Raw genomic sequence first — 12,638 nt, 5'->3', positions numbered from 1 at the left:
GGAAAGAGTTAATTTTCTAAGTGATTAACCAGGAAATGCTCTTACTTCCTAACCCAGCGTTCTGTTTCAAAAGCAGGGCGTCCGGGCTTGGACCATCCATCACACTTAACAGCCCCTGATTCTTTTATATTTACGGGAGCGTTCTTCTATTTTCATATCTTTCTTTAATTTTAATGATACATTATCATAAATGGTAAGAAGGTTTTGTTAATATATCACTTATTTAATATATCTTCTAAAGAAAAGTATTTAGCTTGTTGAATATAATTGTATTTATAAATGCTGGTAGATTTTAAAGTTTTAAAGCTTTATATTTTTATTAATATTGAGGGGTAGAAGGATAAAGGATGCATATATAATATTTTTATTTTGAAGCGGGAATGTACAGTGTGTGAACAAAACCATTAAGAGATTTAACACAGTGTTTTCTTATTTTAGATTTTTACATTCAGTAAGTATAAATTCTCATCTATAAAAGATAGTGTGCAAATTTTGGGAGAAGCTGATTAGTAGTCACCTAAGAGAAGCTATACCTCTGATATTTTTAATAGTTAATATATGGTTTAAGCTTCTGAGAGAAGTTTGGATAGTGGGATAGACTATAACATTTTTTATCTTATCCCCTCTTTAGGATCCTGAATTCAAATAGTAGGATAATGGGACTGGTTTTTAGGAGAGGTATCTTGGATGTCCACTTTCTGTGGTTGATCCCTCACTTGCTAATCCAATGACAGCAGAAAATTTCTGATTTAAAGTCTTTTAAATTGACTAGAACTTTCTTATTAGTTTCTGCCTCAGTTTTCCTAATAAGCACTGCAGAAACAAAAGGAAAGCCTAGGAGTATGAAACTAGTGAAAAAGGAAAGGCCCTTAGTGATATGACATAAGTACTATTCAAGCCACGGTGGATGTAGCAATTCATTTCTTAAATTGCATTGTGCCTTCCCAGTGATGTACTTCCCCAGAGTATTACAGAGATAGTAGTTTTTTGGAAAAGGATGAGCTCTGTATTGGTCTGCAGTGACTCAGTTTAGATATGAAAATAGGTTCTGAAAAGTAACCTGTTTGTCCCATCTGATTAGACTAGACGATGTCCATGTGATGAACATTTATTCATCTTTATTAGCAAGGTTTAAAAGAGGAACAGATTATCAAGACTCCTACATCTTTTGGTCAGACTGTGTATTTTGGCAGAGTATGTGAAGAGGAGACCCAGTTTCTATATGAAGGAACTTTGCCTTTTCTCTGTCAGGTTGAAAAGCTGATATACTATGTAGGTGATACTCATTCCTTCCCTTAAATATGCCTTTCTTGGCTTTCTATATGTTGAAAGAGATAATATCTTTTGAGGAACATGTGTCAAGCAGGAACCTTGGCATGGACTTGGTTTCAATTGTTTTAAGGCTTAATGAATGAAATACTTTTATCAGCTTTCCAAACTTTTTTTTAATATATGAATACAACAGACCAAGGAGCTGGATCTACTGCTATACTCACATGCCTGCTACCTATCAGCTAAAGCTATCATTACTGTCTTGGACAAAGTGGCAGAAGATAAAATAAAATCTTTGTGTGAGTTAGTCAGTAGGGTCTGACACATGCTAACAAGGCTCCTGACTAGTGCCTCAGTATTTCAGCACCTTAAGCATGATAAATTTCAGTCAGTCAACAATAAAGTGTTTCAACTAGACTTGTTGTCTTGCTTGTTTTTACTGTTTGGTGACCAATAGAAACCTAAGTCATTATAACTATTAATCATAATAGTAAAGTTCAGAAGAAAATGTGCTCTGTTTTCCAAAGAATCTGACTTTAAAAAAGAAATCCTGAGTTTTTTTCATTTACACTTGAATAGAGATTGAATCCTTAAAATGCCATTAAGGATAAGGACAATTCTTGGACATGTTTATAGAAACCTAGGTTTTTGGAAAAGGATCAAGGTCTTCAGTAACTTTAGTCAATGCAGATGTGAAAGTAGATCCTGAAGTGTGATCTGTCTCGTGTGAAGTTAGGTAGTAGGTGTCAGTGAGATGGGCGATTCATTACCATAGTGATGGCATCTTTATGACATCTCTGTGGTAGTTGTGGTCTGTCAATCCCTGAGGGATAACGCCAAAACTTTGAAGCCAGAGAAAAATTTCTCTTGCTTATTAATTCTGGTGACTTTGCTTGTCAATACTGTTTAAATAAACACAATATATCGGTGAACTAAGCTATATAGAGCCGTTTGGTTTGATCCTGAGTAGCTCAAGGTACCCAGACTCATGATACCTATTATCGTCATGCTCAGATCTCAAGAGTTTCCTCAAGAGAGGGCAACCACATCTATATTCTTTTCCTTTCAACTAAGTATCTGTATTAAGTCTCAGGTTTGTGTGTCTTAATTCCTTTGCAAGTTTCAAGCAGTAATAGGTGAGGCGAAGTCAATTAGTAGGTTACTTTTTGTTTAGTTTAACCCTAAAGATATTTTTACATATATCAGATATATAATAATGTATATTCTACACATTTTATGCTATACTTTTACATGGCATACATAAAATAAAAATGTAAGACCAGGGACTTCCCTGGTGGTCCAGTGGTTAAGAATCCGTCTTGCTGGGACTTCCCTGGTGGTCCAGTGGTAAAGAATCCGCCTTGTAATGCAAGGGACATGGGTTCGATCCCTGGTCAGGGAACTAAGATCCCACATGCCGCGGGGCAACTAAGCCCGTGTGCCACACTACTGAGCTCGCGCACCTCAACTAGAGCCCGCCTGCCGCAAACTACAGAGCCCACGCACTCTGGAACCTGAGCGCCACAACTACAGAGCCCATGTACCCTGGAGCCTGTGTGCCACAACTAGAGAGAAGCCTGTGTGCCACAACTAGAGAGAAGCCTGTGCACCACAATGAAGATCCCACATGCCTCAACAAAGATCCCGCATGCCGCAACTAAGACCTGATGCAGCCAAAAGTAAATAAATTAATTAAAAACAAATCTTTAATTAAAAAGAAAAAAAAGAATCCATCTTGCAATGCAGGGGATGCTGGTTCAATCCCTGGTCGGGGAACTAAGATCCCACGTGCCGCTGGGAAACTGAGCCTGCGTGTGGCAACTACTGAGCGCTCACACCACAACTAGAGAGCCCACGCGCTCTGGAGCCCGGGCGCCACAACTAGAGAGAAGCCTGTGCACTGCAACGAAGAGCCTGCAAGCTGCAACGAAAGATCCCACATGCCACAACTAAGACCCGATGCAGCCAATAAATAAATAAGTAAGTAAGTAAGTAAGTAAGTAAATATTTTTAAATAAATGTAAAACCAGTGCAGACTTTTAAAAAATTCTCTCCAGAAGAATTAGAGCTACTCCTATCCTTTAGGAAAGGAGCTATGAAAGGTCTATACTTGCATTATGTTCTTAAGGTCCAACCACTAAAGAAAAAGTGCTAAATTAAGAATTTACTTTAGAATTTCTCTCTCTGCTCTAGGTGTTATTAGGCCTAAAATGCCAAAACTATCCCCATAAACCCTCTTTAAAATTTTTTTTATTAATTTTTTTAAACTGAAGTATAGCTGAATTACAATGTTGTGTTAGTTTTAGTGTACAACAAAGTGATTCAGATATACATATACATATATATTTTTTTCAGATTCTTTTCCATTATAGTTCATTACAAGATACTGAATATAGTTCCCTGTGCTATGGAGTAGGTCCTTGTTGTTTATCTATTTTACGTATAGTAGCATGTCTCTGTTAATCCCATACTCCTAATTTATTCCTCCGCCACCCACTTTCCCCTTTGGTAACAATAAGTTTGTTTTCGATGTCCGTGAGTCTTTCTGTTTCATGAATAAGTTGATTTGGGTCATATTTTAGATTCCACCTATAAGTGATATTATATGATATTTTTCTGTCTCTGTCTGACTTAGAATGATAATCTCTAGGTCTATCCATGTTGCTATAAATGGCATCATTTCATTTTTTAAAAATATTTATTTATTTATTTGGCTGTGCCAGGTCTTAGTTGCAACATGCGGGATCTAGATCCCTGACCAGGGATTGAACCTGGGCCCCTTGCATTGGGAGCGTGGAGTCTTAACCACTGGACCACCAGGGAAGTCCCTCATTCCTTTTTATGGCTGAGTGATATTCAATATGTATATATGTATATATGTACCCCATGTTCTTCAGCCATTCATCTGTCGATGGACGTTTAGGTTGCTTTCATGTCTTGGCTATTGTAAATAGTGCTGCTGTGAACATTGGGGTACATGTATCTTTTCAAATTGGACTGTAGACCCTCTTTAGGGATGAAATTCTCAAGGTGACTAGGTCACTCATACTTTTTGACTTCAGAGGCATTATGTCCTTTAATCTTTACAACAAAGCTACAATGCAATTATTATTCTCCACGTTTTACAAGTGATCAATTTGTACAATTTTTTTGTACAAACTAAAAATTGTTTTAAATTTTGTTATGTGTTTTTTTTTAACCACAATTTAAAATGTGATTTTTACCACAATAAGCATGTAACACAAATCTTAACCATTTTCAAGTGCAATGTTAACCATATTCACATCACTGTTCGTTTGTACAGTTTGGAAAGACTGTTGGCAGCAGGTCTGGGCACAGTCAAATATAATCTGGTCGACTTGAAAATTCAAATTTTAGAAACATATATTAGAAACCTCTGCATTATTTCTAAAGACAGGGTTACTAGAAGGGTTATTGTTCATGAGTGTGGTAATTAACCAAAAATTAGTTTTCTTTTTGCCTATATTCTTCTCATTAAGCATATATATTTTACCCCTTTGTTTGTATTTATGATATAGACTTACTTGCAGTCTCACATTGAAGGCCCAGGTCTGATCCATAGTATTATTTCACCTCCCAGGGATGTGAGAAGAAAATAACAGATTCCAGACCTCTGACATCACCTAATCTAAAAGCTTGGTACAGGCAGAGTTTAGAAAAGAGCTACTGAATTTAAATTTGTAAGGGCTGAAGAAAAACTATGCATAAAATGGACAGAGTTCTTGCCAGGGTAGCAGACTTAAGACAGCAATAAATCAGTAAGAACTATAGCACAGGATCACTTTATTCTGGCTTTGTGGCACTTGCAGACACTAAAACCTGGAAAGAGCAGAAATGCCTTTGAACTTATATTTGTAAAACCTCGTTTTTTTTTTTTTTTTTTGTTTTTTTTTTTTTTTTTTTTTTTTTTGTCTTTATTTCCTTATACCACCATCTGTGTCTCTTGGGTGCAGAAGCTCCTTACATGTCTATTTGTGTGGCCCTGATTTACATGTGGTAGCTTGCTTACCCAGAGAAAGGTATTGAAGATTGAATTGGATGCAGTTTGGCTGTGGCTCAATAGAGGGAGTCGAGGAGCCGAGAGAGGCTCTCTTCTCAGCACAGGAACGTGTCTGGTGAAGTGTGCGCGCACCAGGCCCCAGCCAGCCAGGAGGAGGAGGGGCGGGATGGGGGTGGTTGCCTCTAGCTGCTCCACCCTCACTTTGTGTCAGCAGGTAGAGAGCGTGATTGCAGTCCCAGGGGAGGGAGTCAGAGCTAGAACACCAGTTACAAACCACAGGCTTCCTCCTCTAGGGAGCTGATCCAGAATTGTCTTTCTGGAAGGGAAGCACTCGAATCCTTCCGAACTTTCCAAGTCTATCCATGATGCAGAGACATTGCCCTCTGGGATTTTCTATGTTCCTGGTAGTGAATTGTTGCTGATGTATTTGCTACTTTGCTTCTTTTCTCTTTCAAGATTTGATCATTTTTATATGCTGTTCGGGGAGAAAAAGGACTTTTGTTAGAAAGGAGATTTCAGAAATGGTTTTGGATCCTCTAGAAGTGTTTTTAGAGTTCTTGGGGACAGTAGCTCTAACCTTGGAGTAAGTTTCTGCCTTTGACCTGCATGGATTATTTTTTCGGGCTGCGGAATTTCTCGGCACCTAGCTGCAGTGTGGGGCACTTGGTTTGGTTGCAGAGTAAGAAGGTGGAAGAATGAGCTGTACTTGGTTAAGCAGTTGAAACCTTTTTTTTGAGCAGGATCTTTAAAAGCATAATTGAATTTGTTTCACCCCCGTGGATTCCAGTGGGCCTGACAGCACAACAGGTTTGCAGATTTCTTTCGAAATTCTTTTTTTTTTTTTCTCCCTCTGCCTCAGCAAAAGAAAAGAATCTATATCACAGGTTCATGTTCCATTGCTTGGCTTTTCAGCATTTATTCTGAAGACTTAATAAGATTTTTTAACTTGACCTCTGAACACAGTGGGCTTTGTGGTTGAAGTGCATTTGTATTTACTTAAGGGTGCACATTTTGAAATCTTAGAATAAGACGTTGTTTGTACAAAGACCCAAATTCTCAAGTGTGCCTAGAAATAGCACAGATCTACTCTACTCAGGTTTATTTTTACTTTTTCAGGGTTTTCTACTTAGAGCCTGTAGACTAATCACCTCCTTACTCCCCCTTTTATTCCCCACCCCCTCAAGGAATTTGAAAACGTGTTAGGAATAGTCCTTTGTTTTACTTATGAACCTAGAAAATTACAGATTATAAGATCTGGATAATAAAGTAGTTTCCAAAAGCATCTCATGGGGAATCAAAGTGCTTGGCATTCTCAAGCAGGAGCATAAAAGCTGGAATCCCTAAGAGAGAAGGGAAAATAAAGATAGAAATATGAATGTCAACTGGGAAAAATAATCGGAAAGCCAACCTTTTCAAACATTCTTCTAATTATGAACGTTGGAAAAGCTTGTGATGCTCAGGTTTATCCTGTGACTATGTGAAGACATATAAATTAGCACCTAGTTTACAGGCAAATCTAGGTAGAAAATCTCAAAGTCATAGTATATTTAAGTTCATGAAAAGTGTTGTAAGTTCAGTGGGCCTGGAACTTTGGCTACAATGAAATACAGTTAATGTTGAAACTTTTATGAATACATGTTGTAGCATCTTTGGACATCTCTCAAGGTGTGGCCTGAAACAGTGTTTCCTCTCCTTCCCTATTGTTTAAGAAAAAATTCTCCTGTGATCTTTAGTCTTTTACCGTTGACAAATTTTGTGGCTTTAAAGGACCATCTCTTCGTTTTCTGAACTGGAGTTTTTCACTCTCACCTTTGATGCATGGCCTTAGTCGTTTACTTTGCCTTGTTTTGTTCATTAACATTGGGTTTAGTGGCTCGAGAACTTGATGCATATGGAAGACCAGCACCAAGTGATCTGACATAATTAAAATTCAGGATGTGACATTCAACCTCAAGCAAAATTGAAAATTCCAAAGAGAAGCGGCGATATCTTTACTAATCATAGTGAGGATGGGAGAAAATGACATACCTGAAGCAGAAGTAGGCTGAAAATACCTTCTTCCCTGCCAGATCAGGAATACCACCTGTTCTTGGGAATATACTTTAGAGAAAGGAAGGACCAGAACTACGACTCGGCTTTCTGAAACTGAAGCATAAGTTTCTTTTCCTCCGTTTGTCTGGATCTAGGGACCTGTGTTTGGTATTAGCTAGTGGAAGCAGTATGTATGGCCGAAGTGCATTGCTGCAGCTGGTAGCATGAGTGGTGGCCACCAGCTACAGCTGGCTGCCCTCTGGCCCTGGCTGCTGATGGCTACCCTGCAGGCAGGCTTTGGACGCACAGGACTGGTACTGGCAGCAGCAGTGGAGTCTGAAAGATCAGCTGAGCAGAAAGCTATTATCAGAGTGATCCCCTTGAAAATGGACCCCACAGGAAAACTGAATCTCACTTTGGAAGGTGTGTTTGCTGGTGTTGCTGAAATAACTCCAGCAGAAGGAAAATTAATGCAGGTAAGGATGACTTTATTATTTTTCACTTTCCATCTGTTTGAAATATGCCTTTCTTCTTTTGTCTGCCAAACCAAATTCCATACAAGGGCTCTGCTGCTTAGCTTGCTGTGTTTCATCTTGTTAAGTATATTACCTTATTGGCCTTCTAAAGCAAATTCTTATTTTATACTCGAGAAGAAACATATAAATCCTGTATTTTATAAGATCATCTGCTTATTTTTAACTCTGCTTATTTTCAACACTGCGTTATTACATAATAAGTCCTTTCTTTGCAAGTGATATATTCTGGACACTTTTTTTATAGATGAAATATATGGTCTTGTATTTAATTAACTTGAGGATTGTACTTTACATCATGTTTAGATTCGAAGCGAGCACCGAGGAGGTTGATTTTAATGGTCAGTAGCACCCTGAAATTCTAGAATGTCCTTGGAGCAGATTTGATCCGTGTGTCACTTTTAAAATTCAGTCGAGCTTGAATGCTACAGCTGGCCTTATACCACGTGTGGCACCCTATTGCTAAGCCCAAAATGGAGAGGACTGGATTACAAAATGGACACAAGGTATAAACTTGCCTCCGGATCACTTTGGTCTTGTCTACACATAATTTTATTATTTTCAAAAATTTTAAATTTAACATGTCTTTTATTGACCCACAAAGTTTTTCAGACACAGTTTCTTAGGCTTTCAGGTTGTGAATTTTGCCTGTAACTCATTCATAGCCCACTCTTTATGTGTTTAGTGTATGAACTGACTGAGGCCATAGCATTTCATAGATGAGTTACTCATTCCCCATGGTGAAGATAGAGCCTTGAGGGCTCTACCTTTTTCGTGTGGCATTCTAGTATCTTACTCTATAAAATTATGTTGCTTATTGATTAAAATTCATTTTATAAAAGGACATTTCTTGCTGTAGCTCTTAGTCACAGGTGAAAAATGTTAAATGTCATTCATCTCAGCATCTGAGCTCAGATTTTTATTTTGTAACATGAACAGAGCCAAAATATTGTATGAATTTAAATTTGTGTCCACTGAGAGGAAAAAGATGAGAAAATTTGACAAATTATAGAACTCTCTTTGCCAAACACGGATTTTGACATGTATGACTTAGTGACTCTTCATGATCACTTCTTAGGCAATATTTTGAAGCTGGGATAAGTGACGTGGAAGAAGAATTGGGTGGAAAGGAAGGCTGTGCTATTTAGAAAATAAACAGGCAAAAAGAATATATCTGGAAAAAATAGTGTAAGAATTTTTTGGATAAGAGTCTATTCACTTAATTTGAACTTTAGGATAGAATTAGGAATATTTAAAAGTTGAAACCATAAATCATTTTGAATACAACAGTTGGAAAGGAAACTTCCGTCCTGACCTAGCCTAGTTAATACCTTGAGGCATGAGGTATGTGCTCCATTGTAATTTTTTGCCCTAAGTAATTTTACTATGGAACCATATTCTGGAGGCTCTGAGGTCTTTGGGAACCATACTAAGTTTTGTGTCTTATTAATGTCCTGTGGCAGCATATTCAATGGGTTAATTATATGCTGCTTAAAATAGTGTCTTTTATTTTAAATGTTTTGTCTTCTATTATCATAAAGCTCCACATAAAGTTTCTGTGTATTCATAAAGGAAAAGGTATATGAGAGATACTAGCTGGCATTCTCTGCCATTTATTACCTTGTCAGTCTGTATCCTATCTTCTCTTATTTTGCCCTTTTTCTCACTCTGGTAAGTGTTGCTTAATCCTTTTTTTTTTTTTTTTTTTAACCTATTAACTTTGAATCTATCAGTGTGCTTTAAGTATTGATTCTTTACTTTGTGAAGAGAGAATTTCATTGTATCTATTATTTAGCAAGGCCTTTCCAATAGATAGTTTGCATCATTGGCAATTTTCAGTCTTTCTTCACCTTTTCTCTCCATACAGGCTTCTTCTAGGTCATTAATAAATTTGTACACTAGCCTAGTATTAATCTCTGGAGACTTTCAGTATTGGTCCTGGTTTATTTTCTATTAATCAATTTTTAATCTACAATAATTACTAAATTTTCTTAATAACCTCTTATGAGAGACTCTGTTTAAAAAAAAAACAACTTTTGGATGATATGCCTCAGTTCATTTTTATCCACTATTTGATTAACTCTTTCAAAGAAGTCTGGCATATTAGGGACACATGGTTTACACTTCTAGAATCCATGCTGTTCGTTCCTTATCAGATTACACTGCAACACAGGTTTACTCAACTGTGGTTAACCAAGCCTTCCACTCAACTGAAGTTCTGTTTAAATGTCCTAGAGCTGTGCTTTGCTGCACTTTAGCTTTCTTGATGGATATCTGTCCCCTGGTGTCACAGATCTAAAGGCAGTCTTCTCTGTTGGCTTTGCAGAATTTTGGATAATTCTGTGTATCCTTCTACCTATGAATTACTCTAGTTGCCTGTTAAGTTTGATTATCTTCAAAGATGCAGTCAGGTCTTTGTAAAATTGGGCATGCTATGCATTGGGAGATGTAAAGTTATGAGAACAGTGACTTAAAAAAATCACAATGACCTTGTTGTGGTTTCTGGAATTTCCAGAGAGTTTCAGAAAATCTGACATTTCTTTACATTTTGCTCAACTATTTCAGGGTATGTACTTTTTCATAAGGACCAAATTAACTGGACTTTCATCTGTATTACAATTTTAATTTTCCTTAGACAAAGAGAAACATCCCATGACAATGTGCCCCCAATTTGCTTAATAATAAAATAGGCCATAGAACTGTCTCTAAAATAATTTAGCTTGTCTCAGCTTCATCTGATGGCTGTATATACGAGGCCAGGCCTTGGTGAATTTTTGTCCTAATTCTTATTCCTCACTCTTTGTACTTAGGTTTCTCTTTACCAACAGTTATATCCATTGTACAAGATATGTTCAGAGTCTTAAATTATAATATTCTCTTTAAAGTGCTAGAAGAAAGTCAACATAGAAGAGGAAATGTTGCCTTGGCTGTGCTCCTTTCATTTCTCAAGTCTTCTCTTTTCCATTTCAAAACTCCGCATCTTAGCCCTGACCAAATTATATTGCTTTCCTTTCTGTTTTGCCCAAGAGCTGCTTCTTTGCACGACCATATCATTTCGAATCCCTGTGCGCCTTTGTCATTGTCTTTAAAGTGTCTGCTCCTTAGGTTTCCCCTACATTTGCCAAAATCCTGTCTCTCCCTCTCCTCTGATTTCTTTCTACCTTTTAAATCTTTGTTTCCCATTGAACTTTTATATTTAGGATAACCTTCCACCACTATTCTGCCTCAGTATTTCCCTAACTAGCCCTCAAAAATCCATGTCCAAAAAAATTTGTTTTGTAATTATGAGTAATGATGGATGTTAACTCAGCTTATTGTGGTGATCATTTCACTATATATATAGTATATATATATCAAATCATGTTATACACCTAAAACTAATACAGTGTTCTATGTCAATTATATCTCAATAAGAAAAGAAAGAGAGAATGTGGGAGACACACACACAAAAATCCATGTCAAGGAAACTTTCAAGGATCTCCTCATTACTTGGCAGTGACTGATAAAGAGGACTAAATGATAGTGATTTTACTATTGTTCTTACTATTTTGACTGTTCATTTGACTAATTCTTCTTCTCCTGGTTTATACCATTGTAGAAGGAAAATGAGCTGGAGCTTATGCATTGTCTCATTGTCCAGTGTTCTGGTTTGTTTACCTCTTATCAACATTTGCTTATATTATTTCTAAGTGATATTGTTGCTACCACTTCTAAGCGTATCTAAGTGATAATGTTGCTACCATTTTACCACTGTAAAAATGATTACAGTCCTATTTTCTTTCTCAGTTCTTGTTCTTTATTAATAAATGTTACTTAGAGAGACAACTCAAATTAACCTTCCTTCTTCTCAAAGCAAAAGAGCAAGAGGATCTTTGTGTAGCGCAGGAGAGGTCACCGATTCTTTAACTATCACACTCTTCCTGCTCAGCTGGTTGTCCTGGATTTTCTTAGACTCCAGGTTAAAGTTATGATCAAGATTAGAATGTGCTGCCCTGAGGCTTCAGACCTACAATGGGAGCTGTGGCAGTGCAGCATTTGGCCAGTAGCAGTGAACACCTCCTGGACAAATTCCCCCTTGCACAATATCTCTGCTTGCCCCTTCATTTTACCTATTAGTCAACACAGAGTTATCCCATCTTTCCATTTTCACTTTATTTGTAGTCAGGGCCTGAAGTGAAGTTTTTGGGGAGGAAGAGAAAACTTTATAATTAAAGTGTTAGCCAAAGCCAGAGAGACAATGCTTTATAGCAAACTGTAGTTGACAAAGTGACTAAACTGTGACTAAAGGGACTTGACTTTGAGCTTTGACTCTGCCACGAAGTAGTTGGGTGAGTTGGGACAAAATAGTTTTTTACCTTTAGATTTCCCATCTGTAAAGCTGAACTTGTGCTATGCACTTCACATGTAGCAACTCATTGAATCCTTGTAATGCCTTCATGAGAGAAATACAGTACTTTTTTTTTTTTTTGAGATTAGGGCAGGTGTTTTTTAATTGAAGTATAGTTAATGTACAATATTGTATAAGTTACAGGTATACAATATAGTGAGTCACAATTTTTGAAGGTTATGCTCCATTTATAGTTATTATAAAATATTGGCTATATTCCCTGTGTTGTACAGTGTATCCTTGTAGCTTATTTTATAATACATAGCAGTCTGTACCTCTTAATCCCCTACCCCTATTCTGCCCCTCCCCCCTTCCCTCTCCCCACTGGTAGCCACTAGTTCGTTCTCTATATCTGTGAGTCTGCTTCTTTTTTTTTTTTTTTTTTTTTTTTTTT

General features: G+C 37.2%; 1 protein-coding gene across 2 annotated transcripts in view; it reads left to right on the top strand.

Moving 5' to 3' along the window:
- Window positions 1-5,763: 5,763 nt before the first annotated feature.
- Window positions 5,764-12,638, top strand: part of RNF43 (ring finger protein 43) — a 62,909-nt gene continuing 56,034 nt past the window's right edge. Inside the window, exons 1-2 of one of the 2 annotated variants that reach the window (XM_007449057.1) lie at window positions 5,764-6,100; window positions 7,164-7,800. In XM_007449057.1, the coding sequence (XP_007449119.1) occupies window positions 7,549-7,800 (252 nt within the window). In that variant the 5' untranslated portion in view covers window positions 5,764-6,100; window positions 7,164-7,548. Of the gene's footprint in view, window positions 6,101-7,163; window positions 7,801-12,638 lie in introns of those variants that run through there. The other variant, XM_007449058.1, reaches the window with a different exon arrangement.

This window comes from Lipotes vexillifer, unplaced genomic scaffold (genome assembly GCF_000442215.2).
Source record: "Lipotes vexillifer unplaced genomic scaffold, Lipotes_vexillifer_v1.1 scaffold433, whole genome shotgun sequence".
Lineage (NCBI taxonomy): Eukaryota > Metazoa > Chordata > Mammalia > Artiodactyla > Lipotidae > Lipotes > Lipotes vexillifer.
The sequence above is the reverse complement of the archived record's forward strand: the minus strand, read 5'-3'. Positions and strand labels throughout refer to the sequence as shown.